Below are 15,070 nucleotides of genomic sequence, written 5' to 3' on the forward strand. Positions count from 1 at the left end.
ATATAACAAGCTCCTGAAAACAAAGAAGTCCAGTAATAGAGAAATAGCAGATCTAGTACGAGTTTGGAAGACTTCAGTTATAAAATTCGCGAAAAAATCGAAAATTCAGAATAGCAGTCACTGAGTAATCGAAAAATCTGTCGAGGTATTAAAAGAATACGCCAAAGGATTGCTGAATAATAATTAAAACATCATTGTAATAATAATATGCTCCCTGTAAAAGCAACCTTGGACTGTGTCATCGACATATCTGCCCGAAGCCATACCGTTCTGGCAGATATGTCTCAGCAGATATGGCTCAGTGGGCGAGCTTAGTATTAAATGCTGCATAGAATAAAGAGTCTTTCAATGGAGTTGTTTTAAAATAAAACATGTACAAATCTAGACTCGTCCAGGTTTCATTATTTTTGTCCAAAATACGGCGATTAAAAAAAATGAAAAATTTCATCATTTAAATGTCCACCATGTATGCATGTACGAGAATTAATATTTTCAAGTACTGTAAGTTCACAAATGCACAAGGATAAGATAAGAAAGGTACCGTTTAGGAATTATTCACTACTGACACGTCGACGGGTTACTTTAAGAAAGCGTTATCCCGTCAAGCTGAAGTTTAACATTGTAGGTTGCTACTGCATTGGAATAACGAAGAGTTTTGAAAATGGGCGTGGTCACTCACCAGTGATGCCCACTTACCATACAAAAGGGAAGACGTTCCAGTCTCTAAATTCGAATTTTTAAAATTAGTCTTCGGCGAGATATTAGAATAATCCGAAAATAGTTGTTAACTTAGTCAAAAATGAACCGATTTTAATGATTTTGGGTTCAAAATGATAGTCATTACTTGCACGAGCGACTTCATGTACAAACAATAGCAAAAAAGTTAGGTTAGGTTAGGTTAGCATGGTTGCCCAGGGAGTGAGCACACTTGGACGAAGAAGGATTCGTCCTTTGTGATACCATTGTCAAGGAAGTGAGGAGAGGGGAAGGACCGATGAGGTGCAGGGAGAGGGCGGGGAGAGGTGGTGATGGAAAGGTTAGGAGCGTGCCGATTATGAACGATGACTATGTTTTTGCAAAATAAAAAATGTTCAACTACTTTTTTGCTATTGTTTGTACATGAAGTCGCTCGTGCAAGTAATGACGATCATTTTGAACCCAGAATCATTAAAATAGATTCATTTCATTTTTGACTAAGTTATGTGCAATTAAAAAAAAAATTCTTATATAATTAAAAAAATCGATTTTGAGCCGAAAAACAAAATTGCCGATAAATCTTGAAGAAATTTTTTTTCGGGCGAACAAAAAAATACGTGTGTCATTATTTTGATCAGAGAGCAGCATATTTGAGTTACATTGACTGGGCTATAAAATTGCGTGACCAATTTTTTTTTGAAAATTCTGATTATAAAGTTTGAGATTTTTATGAAAATTTTTAGAATTTTTTTAAATCTTGTACAAAGTTTGAGACTTGAATTATTATGGTATTTGTTATAAAATGTACAATATTTTTATAAAAAATGTACAATATTAAAATTAAAAAATATATTAAATAAATAGTTAATATGTAATGCCAATAAAAATAATTTCAGGGTGCGTATTATTCGTCTTGGCGTATGAATCTATTTACAAAATTGTTTGTGTAAGTTACTAACTCTACAAATATTCCCTTAAAAACATGCTCAAATTGGAACTTCTGTATACTGAGTTGAAAAATTTATTTACTTAAGTACAATTCTGAAATGTCTGAAAGTGGTCTCCACTTTGATATGACTGGGTTAGATATACCAAGCAGATATGATAACATCTTCATTCGTCGCAATTCGGCTCCTACAGTAATACTTAAAATAAGCTTTGTCGTATAACGACTACCGAAACCACTGCACTTTCCTTTAATTTTTGGCCATGTCCTATTGCGCATTGATTGGGCCATTGACACTGTCCATCGTAGATTTGACAAATGAAGCTTGTTAATTTTTTTTATGTTCATATATAATATTTTATTAATTTGCGCATGCATTTTTAACTTAAATGTTAAAGGTCTCTGGAACCGAGAAGTCTCGGGTCTAAGTTTTTTTATACTTGATGTTTTTACAATAAACAGAATGCTATACATTCCGAAGCAGAGGCAAGCACTTTGACTTCAATTCATACTCTTCGTAGAAATTATAATCAAGCTTGACAAAAAATTCTCTGCTCTTAAGATTAAAATTTTTGGATGAGCACCTTTGTTTTACAAATTTTTTTAGTATATGTACTTGAATGCTCTAGTTTAGAAGCTTCAAAAAGTATGAAACTGAAAATCACTTCTATCGAAACAGTTTCGCACTTTATGCTAAACACTTCGCACTTTATGCTAAACAATTCATCGCGTCAGCGAGTTTTTTATATTGCTTATTATCACGAGATGTACTCTGCAAGTCCGTAGCCCTAAATCTGCAAAGTGAGAAGCATGTGATAATGCTACATACGAGGGATACCTTTTATATGTCGGGATTAGAGAACACAAAAATATTTTAATCATCGAAAATCTCTTTATTGTTTTTCAAAATGTTCTCCATGAAGATCTATACACTTTTGGATGCGTTTGAACCAATTGTCGAAGCACTTTTACCACTCTGAATGAGGTACCTCCAAAACATGCATTCTGAATGCCGCAACCGCTTCTTCAGGTGTCGAAAAACGTTGACCTCTCAGTTTGTTTTTTACGTACGGGAATAAAAAGAAGTCATTCGGTGCCAAGTCAGGACTATACGGCGGATGACCAATTAATTCGATGCTTGGGTGCAGTTGTTTGAGCCGATGTGTGAAAGCTCGCATTGTCCTGGTGAAGAGTGATCCGTCTTTGGCGATTGCTTTTCCTAATTTCTTGGAAGACAACTGGTAAACAAATGGTTGTACCACTCAGATTTTACTGTTCTGCGCTGTTCTAGTGGTACGGTTGCGACATGTCCAGTTTTTCCGAAAAAACAGGCAACCATTTGCTTGGAAGTGCTTCGTGCGCGAACAACTTTTGTTGGATTTGGCTCATCTTGAAACACCCATACAGTCGACTGCTGTTTACTTTCGGGCTCATACGCGTAAATCCATGATTCATCACCTGTCACGACGTCATAGACGTGTTTCGAAGCCCCGCGATCGTATTTTTTGAGCATTTTCTTCGACCAATCGACACGGGCCTTTTTTTGAGCGATTGACAAATTGTGTGGAACCCAACGCAAACAAATTTTTTTGACAGTCAAATGTTTATGCAATATTGAATGTATGCTGGTCACACTAATGCCTAAGATTGTCTCAATCTCACTATAGATCACATGACGATCTTGCAATATCAGTTCGCGCACAGCATCAATGGTTTTCGGAACAACAACTGATTTTGGACGACCTTCACGAAATTCGTCTTGGAGTGAACTACGACCACGATTGAATTCACCATACCATCGATAAACACTGGTCCTTGATGGAGCTTCATCACCAAAAAATGAATTAAGTTCATCCATGCAATGTTGCTGAGTTAATCCACGTCGAAAGTTGTAAAAAATAATCGGGCGAAAATGTTCACGATTTAATTCCAATTTTGGACCGAGATGAATCTTTTAAGTTACTGTAAACAACACAAATAGCGCTGGTATTTCAAAACGTTCTGAGTACTTAAAAGCCAGAAAATGTCAAACTTTGCGATACAGCTGTCAGTTGCCAGATTGCAACACCAGGGTGGCCGAATCCCGAAATATGAAAGGCACCCCTCATATCTCTACCATAGGTGGGCACACTGCATTATAAACTTACTGCATTACAAATAGCAGTAATCAGTAAAATTTTACTGATAATGAAGTTTAATTTGCATTACCAGTAAACTTTTACTGATTACTGAAAAAAATTGCAGTAAAAATATTTTTTTACTGATTACTGAAAAAAATTGCAGTAAAAATATTTTTTTACTGATTACTGAAAAAAATTTACAGTAAAAATATTTTTTTACTGATTACTGAAAAAAATTGCAGCAAAAATATTTTTTTACTGATTACTGAAAAAAATTGCAGTAAAAATATTTTTTTACTGATTACTGAAAAAAATTTGCAGTAAAAATATTTTTTTACTGATTACTGAAAAAATTGCAGTAAAAATATTTTTTTACTGATTACTGAAAAAAATTTGCAGTAAAAATATTTGTTTACTGATTACTGAAAAAATTGCAGTAAAATTACTGATAATATAATTTGATTTGCATTATCAGTATAATATTTACTGTTTATGGGAAGTCAAAATGTAATACACTCTCATCACGAGATTCAATCATTTATGTACTCAATAATTCTTTCTTTTTTTTTTGGTTTCTCTTATTTTCCTAAATAACAAAATAATAACCCCATAACTGTAACTGTCGTACAATCCAAACAAAAGAATTGGATGAAGATGCAATGAAAAAAATAGGCCAATAAATATTTATTGCACGCTACACATGTCTATACAACATAGAAAGAGTAAAGGTTAAAGATATATTATTTTTACATAAATTATCATATTCTTTGTCAGAATCGATTAACCTACGTTCTTTCGTTTGTCAAATCAAGTTTACTTCAATATAATAATAAGTACACTTTAAATTAAGAAGAATGAATAATTTGGAAATATTTTGCAGGGTATCAACAAGTCAGGTTCGCTAGACTATAAAGTCTTTTGTAATATTTTCCATGTGCGCAATCAATGAATAAAACAAATGATTATTCTATTCGGTCATAAGTTTGCGAGCGTAATCGTAAAAATTATTTTAAACGTTTAAAGTGCTATATTGGAAAAATTATTAAGTGAAATACTATAATATACATTAAAATGAATGCATTACAGTCCGATAGTGATAATGATTCAGATTTTGTTTGCGCACAAAATATTCCAAGTGGTTCAAACGGTCGGAGCATAGAAACAAGTCACGATATTGGATGTGAAAATTTAAGTGAAACTTCAAGTACACCAGATTCGATGACAAACAAAGAATTGGTTGGTGTCAGTAAAATTCTCTTTAGTGAAAAATTTTTCAAAATTGTGGAGACGGTGAGTTTAAAAAGATACAAAAGAACAACACTGTATATGTTATACTCTTACTAAGGCTCAATTAATTTTGGAATAAAGTTTACAACAAAAAATAATGATAAAGAGGAATTTTTGTTTTATAAAAGTTATAACTGTTGCAGTCTCATCTTAGATAATAAGATACTATTAGGGCTTAGCAAGAGTATATTATCTTCGGTGCGTCGGAGATCTTTTTTCTTGTTTTTTATTTAAAGCTTTACAATTTCATTAAAATGCAGATGAACAAAACTCCTCATCAAAGAAGAATGTGTGGCTTGATTGGTGCTTGTCAAGTGTGTGGAAAAAAAGTAAAAGGTTCGCTTCGTATTAGCTCCAATTTTATCAAGCATTTGAAAAAAGAACATCCACAAAAATTTTGCGACTTCAAGTCAATAAAAGAAGAAAGAAGGCAGAGCGTAGGCCGGAAATCTTCTTTTAACCGTGACATTTTGGACTTTATTTGCAACACAACGTCTCCCTTGTCCATAGTCAGTGAACAAAGTTTCAAAAAATTATTTCCTGGTAAAAGTATTCCGAGCCGTCGCTCAATTACCAGGTTACTTTTGGAGAGCCACACTAGATTGTAACAATTTTGAGCGGATGTTTGTAGCACTGGCTTGTCGGAGGTTTAAGGGAACTCATTCCTTTGATCGTGTGACGAAGATGATATGCGACATAAACAAGCAATATAAACTGCCAGTTGAAAAAATAGTTTATACGATCACTGACAATGGATCCAACTTCGTTAAAGCATTTAAAGAATTTGGAGTTGAATTAAGTAAGTGATAAAGTATAGTATATCAGATACACGTATTTATTCCCAATCAATATATTCAATTAATGATTTACAATGATTTAGGATCTATAAATGAACATGACAGTGATGAGGAAACTTCCACTGACTCCGATTCAGATGACTCGACAATTGTTTCAGGTCCTAAATTTCGATCAGTAACTCCACGTCTGTCGAAACATTTTCCTTGTGCGAGCCACACTCTAAATCTTTTGGCTTCAACCGATTTCAACAAAATTATGAATTCTTCAAGTCAGGATATAAAAGATATTCGCAAAAGATCTTTCCAAAGGCAAAAAATCCTTCAATTTAATAGAAATTTTTTATATTTACATATTTTCTTACTGCACAGATGCACACAACTTTGGAATAAATGCAATAGACCGAAATCTGCAGAAGTAGTTAATGGAGTGATAAATGCGAATTTAATAACTCCATGCATAACAAGGTGGAACTCGCTTTATGATTCCGTAAATAAGTTACTGGAGCACAAAACCAATTTAGCAGAAATGTGTTTCCGTTTAAAAATTCCTACCATTCTCAGTGGTGAGCTTGAGTACTTAGAGGAATACGTAAAGCTTATGAGGCCTATTGCAGAAGCAATCGACTTCCTTCAGGGTGAAAAGACCATGTATTTTGGTTATTTGATACCTACCATAGTGTCCTTAAGTATAAAAATGCGTCGTTTGGAGCCTAAAAGTTTGAAGTATTTAACCGAAAGTAGCAAAAAAATGCATGAAGCTTTGCTTAAAAGATTTGAAAAGTACTTCCTGATTCAGCCTGACGCTTGGGATGCTGTTATTGCCGCTATTTCTGTCCCTGACAGTAAGTTGCGATTTGTGAAAGCTCTTTTAGAAACAGCTAAAACGCAGACAGAAGAGGAAGTTAAAAAAATGTTCAACACTTATGTGGTCAAGTATGGAAAAGTAGCCTGTGCCAAAACTCGTATTCTACCTTAACCACCTCAAAAAACATTTTTTGACTTCGGGGATGAAAGTAATGGTAAACTGTTTACACTTGGTTTTCAATTAAATATTTGTTTTATGCATATATTTACTTAAATAGATATTAGCATACAATGTGGTTCCACTGACTCGGAAAATTATCTTCAAGAAACGCTCTTATACCTGGCCGAACGAGAAGAAACAACAAGTTGCCTAAATAAATATCAGGCTATTAAAAACGTATTTTTAAAATATAATGCCCCATTACCGTCATCTGCACCTGTAGAACGGTTGTTTTCATTCGCTGGAATTGTAAATCAGTCTAGAAGACAAAAACTCAGCGATGCAAATTTTGAAATGCTTGTGTTAAGAAAGGCTAATAGCTAATAGCAAATAAAATTATATTAACAGTATTTTTACTGGATTTTTTTTTCAATAATCAATAAAAAAATATTTTTACTGCAATTTTTTTCAGTAATCAGTAAAAAAATATTTTTACTGCAATTTTTTTCAGTAATCAGTAAAAAAATATTTTTACTGCAATTTTTTTCAGTAATCAGTAAAAAAATATTTTTACTGCAATTTTTTTTCAGTAATCAGTAAAAAAATATTTTTACTGCAATTTTTTTCAGTAATCAGTAAAAAAATATTTTTACTGCAATTTTTTTCAGTAATCAGTAAAAAAATATTTTTACTGCAATTTTTTTCAGTAATCAGTAAAAAAATATTTTTACTGCAAATTTTTTTCAGTAATCAGTAAAAGTTTACTGGTAATGAAAATTAAGTTGCAATATCAGTAAAATATTATATTTACTGCATTTTTACTGTTACTGCAAAGTGCCCACCTATGATCTCTACCAATTATTCGTCACACTCTGTTCGCATTGGTGGAGCATTGCCTTCAAAGCAAATCACTTTGTGTTACCTCTTTTGTTTTTCTAGGCATTATAGCAAAACACATCGCATACCTTGACTTTTAGCGAAATCACCTGCGTTTAGAAGTGCAGAAAACACATCGAATTTACTATATTTTAAACGATTTCATAGTGTTCCACAAATAGAGAGAGTTACGGTTTTACGCTGCCTGCCAATGCAATGCTTATTGTTGATAAGTACTAAAACACGATCGCTATTACTTGTTATTTCATGCCCATCTATTTTATTTGAAAATTCCGGTTTCATGGGTATAATCCTCGTATCCACTGGTGATAGAACAAAACTATTTGGGTAATACATATATTCGGGCAGGTTCTTTCATTTACTTCCAAGTGAATTTCAAAGCAGTTGCCAGAAAATTTCAAAGTGAATTATAGAATATGCCCATTCTTCAAATACTCGTATATTGAGATGATGAAAATTAATGAAATAATAAGGGAAGAATTCAGCTTAATTAAGTATGCGCATATCCATTAAAGAATTCATTCGTTATCCTAGCCAAAAAAAGGTGTGTTTGCATTATTCGTTAAACAAAATTTAATAAGATTGACAATGATTATAACATAGGGACAGAGTCTGAATATAAATTTTCAGGACAACTTGTAAAACATTAAAAATCTCCAAAGCCCGTAGAACATATTTTATAATTTTTCGTTCATTTTTAAATTGTTTTTTCCTTTTCAGTCTCATACTTGCCCTAATCACAATTGATAAGCAAATCTACGACTTTCAATCATATGCACCCTGTTGCAAAATTATACAAACACCAGTATTTTTTCATAAAAATATAGTACATACTACATCAAAAACTAAATAACGAAAAATTTCAAAATTTGTATAAAACTTTTCAAAATTGTATCAAAACGTTGTACTTTTCAACCCGAATTTTTTAAATTTTCCAGGATACGTAGCTTTATAGTCCATTGAATTTTAATGTAAGAAAGTGCACGTTTCAGCAACTACAAAATACCGTTGATTTATGGCAATTCTTTTTTTGTTTGTTAATGGTGCTAGGCTTTTTTCTCATAAAAACATTGTAGTATGTATGTATTTGTATTTGCCACGGAGACACAGAATCCTGGGCTCGTACCTACTAGAGGATGAATACCTACAATTGCTCCCTCCTAAGGAGTTGGTTCGATTCTTCGGTATACTATATAATTATAATTAAGTAATTAGGGGCTCACAATGGATCAATCTGGTTGTAGTGCATAAAGGCCTTAGCCTAACCCGTACAACCATTACCATTACCATGTATTTGTACTTTGTTATATCAAAATTCAAATGGTTATTATACTACCTATATAGAAACATTTTGTTAATTCTAGCTAAAAATTTGAAAGTTTTGATTTTGAAAAAGTTTGCACTGTTATAAAGTATAATATAACAAGTATAAAGTCCGGGAAATAATTTCGTATCTTTTAACCCTTTTCTAAAATGTTTTATATTTTTCAGTTTTGTATATCATTTTTTAGTCGTTTTCTACCATTTTCTTTGGCTGCCCTATGTCCTCGAAAGCTTCACGAATTCCATCTTTGAGGTCTTGAATCGACCCTGGGCTGTTGGCGTAGGCCTTATCTTTCACGTGGCTCCAAAGAAAAAGATCACAAGATCACGGTGGCCAATTGTGACCACCTCTCCGGGGGATAACACGGTCCGGAAACTTTTTCTGTAAAAGATCAATGATTTCGTTGCATGTGTGGCACGTAGCACCGTCTTGTTGAAAATAAACGTTGTCCAGATCAATACATTCAATTCCGGCCATCTTTCGATGATGGCGGGCTATTCAAAATAACACCTGTTATTGCAAAACCCTTTATTTATTTTTCAGGTTTATTGTAATTCCTCTTTATCTATTCACAAATTTTCTTATAAAAATTTAACATTTATTCGGAATACGGGCCAGATGTGACTTTAAATGCAAAGTTTATAAATATTTCGAGCTCTGCGCCACCTAGGGAATTAACCAAACTTTGTATTGAAATATCTTTGAGGTCTAATGTGTGCATACAATTTTTATCTCATTAAGAAATTAATTTGAAATCGATTGGAAAAGTTATACCCAACAGGCAAAGACTGAACACGTTTTAAGAAACCATAGCAAACATTACTAAGTTTCATTAGACAAAACTAGAATTGTCACGAAGAACTTATCCATCCGCCTCTACTTCGTTATATCGAAGTTTTACTAATATATATATCTCATATGTATGTAAAATATGGTGGCGCAAAATTAAAACTAGTATCAAAATTAAAACTAATTAAAAAAAGATTTTGGTTGACGGAAATTTTTATTTTATCTTATACGTGCTATTGAGTGGAATTCCCAAGACAGCCGAAGACGAGGGAGGCCATCGAACACTTGGAGACGATTGCTGAATTTGGATTTGAATTTAACCTGAAATGAACCTAAGAGCAGAAGAAATCTGAATGGAAGGAATTTGTTGTGGCCCTTTTTTATTCCTCCCTGGAACCATAGGAAATAATAATAATAATAATACGCGGTCCATTGCTTGCCAGTTTGTATACTGCAGCTGTCTAGTTCTTAAGCGTGAAATATGATTGACGTACGAGACCATTAAAAAAATTATACATTTTCCGAGGGAGTGATTCATTTCGCACCATCTTGTATAATTAGTCCGTACACCTTTTGCTGGTCGCGTTACGGTTGTTTGGCCGAGCTTCTCCTCCAAGTTGTAGTGTGTGTTTGGCTGTTGTTCCAAAAATGGAAAGAACTACAAGTTTATGCCGCCTTCGAACGGCAGATGGTTTTTTATGAGAAGCTTTTTTATGGCATAAATTTACTCGGAGTCGCCTGCCGTTATCCCTCGGTAACGATATCAGAAAAAAACATTTTCTATAATTTTGGTGTTTTGTGCCCACAGGCTCAAGAAAATTGAAAAATATGAAGATCAAATATTACAATACATTTTCATGTGGGGCTCAATTCTGTGTGTCAATTGTGTCTCACCAATTTCTTTTCGAGCAAATATCGAGCATGCATATCGGTGACTTAAGTGTTTTTCATTAGGGCAAACAGCTGATTATTAACTGTAAAGCAAGTGGAAATAAGAGTAATTACAAAAATTAAAATAAATTCGTCTTGAAAAGGTGCCTTACGGTAGGAGTAACGAATAATAAATATAAATATATTGCGTAGAACCGATGTAATATGCGACCGTTTATTTTTGACTATTTTTCGATAACGTGACGATAGCTTGTTTATGAAGAAAACTATTTCGAATGTATAATAAAACTGCGTAGAGTATTCTGAGATTGGTTAAAAGAGCAATAATATAACAAAACATAACCAGCAAATCAAGTTCTTGGGGAGCGACGTTTATGCTCCCCTAGCTTTCTGTCTCGTTGTTTTTTTTTTTTAATTCAAAACGGAACTCTTGAATTGTTTCTCACTTTGACAAATATCAAAATGTGTTTACAATGCATTTTACAGCGAAGCACAGTGCGGCCGATTCCCGAAAAGCTGGCCAAAACTCAAAAAATTAAGTAATTGATTCAAAATTTCTTACTCGGGGGTTGTCGGGGTCGCTGATTACGAATTTGATCTTAAAATTTTGAAAATCCACCCCCTTCCACCCCTATTGGCCACCCCCTCACGTGAAATAGCGTATATTCAAGAACATAATCAAGATGCATGTAAATTTATATGTTTTCGGGGTCGCAAGGTAGCAAGTGGTAGCAGCTGAATCTTGTTTTATTCAGTAACCATTACTTTTTTGAGTAACCTTTAATAGGTTTCAAAGCAGCATATGACGGCGTTGTATTACTATACAGTTTGAAAACTCAAATTTTATAAAAAAAATTACAAAAAATGTATCTACGTATTGCTGCAGCTAAAAATTTTGTGTCGAGGTATTGATATGTACTAAAGATTTCTCGTATTTTACTAACCTTCCGAAGATGATTCCATTTGGTTTTGTTCAATTTACTCCATTACAAAATCTTTCAAATGTGTACAACTTTCACTATTCATCGACAGTAATACGATGCTCAAACGAAGGCCACGTTGCGACTGAAAATACAGAGGATACTTAGGGTACAGGACGTTGCTATGAACGGTTTTCACTACTCAAGGCATTACTGTAGCCAACCCAAAGACAAAAAAACTCTATCTAGAAACTTTTTTTTTCGACTTTTGGCCAGCTTTTTGGGAATCGGCCGCACTGTGCGAAGCTACCACATTTTTGAATCAAATATTTTCCATACCATAGCAATTCATTGTGAAAGGGATATGTGAAAGAAATTTTAAGTCGTAAAGGGTCTTTCAAAAACGATGCCTAGGCGTTAAAATTAGTGAAACTTATTATGAAAAGGGCCGAGCTTTAAGAACAACATATCGCAAAACTCGAGATTTTTTGGTGAAAATAATCATCCGAATGAGTCGACAGTTCAAAGATTGGTAAACAAATTTCAAGATACTGGTTTTGTCAAGGATAGAAAAAGGACTGACAGGCCAAAAATAGGACGTTCTGTGGAGACTATTGCTGCTGTAGTGCAAAGTGTTCCTGAATAACCTTATACTCAATTTCTCCACGTTCTCAACAGCTACGCATTCATGAATCGACAGCTGGACTGATTTAAATAGTAGACGTGTCCCATGGTGGGCATTTAAACGATGTATTTTTTCACAAATAATTGTTAAAAATCGTATTTTGAGTAAAAAAAAATTTAAACTTGAAAGAATATAAATTTTTACTAATTTTTTTTTTTTTCATTTTGAAACAAGAATTAGGCGCGTCTTTTGAATGACACTTTACTTAGCTAAGATTTTCCCAAAGTAGAACTTAAGATGAACTTAGGTTTCAACCTCAAGCAACCTCAAAGTACTGTTACAACTTTAAGTATATTCTACAGTCTCTCCTTGAAAAGAAGTGATCTGGGTGGCTTGGAATCACTTCTCGAAGATCTTTAAACTTAGCATATCGAATTGTTTTTTTAAGTAAAAGGTGAATAACGGAGGTGCATGAGTAGGAGAAACTGATACAATTTCATGCTTGAAATATTGGCTTATGTCGCTATCTGCCAAAGAGTGAAAAAAATAGTTGATAGATGCTTCTTTTTTTTAAGTTCCGTTTTTTTGCAGGGAAACCAATTTCTTTTATTTTTCATGAGAGTGCCTTTTTTTTGAATAGTTTGTTTTTATCGATTTTGCATGAGACAAAATTTATTAATTATTATAAATTAATTTTTTTCATTTTTGTATAAAAAAAAATTTTATTGTTGATGAAATTCTGCTCTTCATTTTTGCATAACTTAAAATTTTTTAATGGACACTTTTATTCGATTGCTCTGCAACTACCAGCAGACATTTCATTTAAAACACGGCTTATTTTATTACTTGCTAGAAATGCTTAAAATTAAACGATTATCTTCTAGCGTCTATGTTCTTTTTCAAGTTTTAAAAAAGGTCATTTTAAATTTTGTTTAGGCTTTTGTTTTTGTCAAAAGAAATACTTAAACTGAATGCTTTTTGTTGTTGTTTACCTCTGATGAGTGTAATAATCAGCAATAAAACGATCCTCATCTTTTCATATTCACTGATCGAGCCCAGAAAGAAGCGATACAGTAATTTCATTGTTTTTGTTGTTGTTGTTGATATTGTTTTCTGCTTAATTTTTTTTTTTTGGTGGTAACAATATTATTTCATTGACCAAAACACAATTTATTTTTATTAAAAGAAAAAAAAGGAACGACACTTTTAAATACAAAATTTACTTAAAAGCCTGTCTGTTGTATTTTTTTTTATACCAAGGCTGACATTTTTTTTAATATTATTCGACACCATTTTTTCTCATTTTTTGTGTAAATATGTTTTGAAAAACTTTAGAAGCAAATCGTTGCAAATAAGCTCTTAATTTGGCTAGCATATTGATGTATTTTTGTTTTCAACATTAAAATCTTTCGGTCATTCTGCAGTTCTTTTTCCGTATTTTTATTAACACTAACATTCTTCGCTTCGGTTAATTATTATCTTTTTTTAATACTGTTGCAATAGCCACCAAATCTCACTATGCTATGTCACACGCGTTCGTCTTGGCCCAATTCACACGTCCAATTTACAGCAGCGACACACAGAAACTAAAGTCACAGCTTCCTAATCCGACTCGCATTGGCCCAGCCGCAACGCTTGGACCAATTCGAATGCTGCACGATGTAGCTAGCAGCTGTTCGGCCCTACTTTTCGACTCATGTGCTGTGTTGCACGAGAGCAAGGACTGGCTTGGAGCGCCGAATGAGGCCCAAACGGCGAATCTTCGTGCGAGCGACGAAAAATCGAACTTCGAAATGTGTGGAAGGTAATGTGTCAAACAATGACTTGGCGGTGTAATACCTTCCACCACGTGGTGGGTAGCAAGCAGTTTGTTTAGCACATGGTGGACTATGTTTTTTTTTTTGCTATTTTGCAATAGGGCAGCAAAAATGTAAGTTTAAATACCAGCAGAAGTGCAGCACATGCGCAATGCTATCGCGAAGGAGGAGTATACTTGGCTGTTTTGACAAATGGTATGACAAGTGCTACAAGCTGTGGTGGCACTTGGTGGCTTATGCTTTGATTCAGACAGCGACGTGATGATTCAGTAGGGGCATAAAGTTTACGTTGTATTTGTAGGTATGTGCATACATACATATATCCATTGTGGTTGTGGCTGTAATGCTGCTGATGTGGCTGGTTTGGGTGGTGTGACGTGCGGTAGTGTGGGTGGCAACATTGCAATGCCTTCTTCAAGGGAAGTGGGTGCGTGTGCGTGTGAGTTAGTAAGTAACTACGTGTGTTATTGTGAGTGTGTGGGATTGAGTACGGCAAATACTAGCTAGCTGCTGACGGGTCTATTCATACCAAATGTATGATGCTGGTTTTAGTGGTTGAAAAATGGCTACGAAAGTAGGTTCCACTACTGTCAAGCTGGCTGACACCACAACGAATACTTCCAAGACAAAGAGGGAATTTGGAAAGAAATATGTAACATATGAAAAACCAAGACGAACGAGAATTTCCATATTCATCAACCAACTAATTTTATGAATTCCACCATTTACAGAAAAGTCACACTTCCACCCACAAGTTTCCACCACCCATGCGAGTCTATTGCAGCACACAAGTTTTGCTATTTCTATATTTAACAATAGAAATATTACACCAACAAAGTCTGTAATCACAAATCGATACGCACACGTACTATGTACATATGCATGTGTGAGGAAGTCTAATTCCCAATTCACCAATTACCATCAACGATATGCAAACTTCCGTAGGGCGAACTTTTTGAGTGACCTCAGCGTAGACGCACACCCACACACGCAGAGG

The 15,070-nt window shown here is 34.0% G+C and overlaps 1 protein-coding gene across 1 annotated transcript in view; it reads right to left on the reverse strand.

The window, feature by feature from the left end:
* Positions 1 to 13,408, reverse strand: part of LOC128858184 (lachesin) — a 123,755-nt gene extending 110,347 nt beyond the window's left edge. Inside the window, exon 1 of the mRNA XM_054094237.1 lies at positions 13,249 to 13,408. Within this exon, the coding sequence (XP_053950212.1) occupies positions 13,249 to 13,339 (91 nt within the window). The 5' untranslated portion in view covers positions 13,340 to 13,408. The remainder of the gene's footprint in view (positions 1 to 13,248) is intronic.
* Between the last annotated feature and the right edge of the window lie 1,662 nt (positions 13,409 to 15,070).

This window comes from Anastrepha ludens, chromosome 3, assembly GCF_028408465.1.
Source record: "Anastrepha ludens isolate Willacy chromosome 3, idAnaLude1.1, whole genome shotgun sequence".
In the NCBI taxonomy this organism is placed as follows: domain Eukaryota; kingdom Metazoa; phylum Arthropoda; class Insecta; order Diptera; family Tephritidae; genus Anastrepha; species Anastrepha ludens.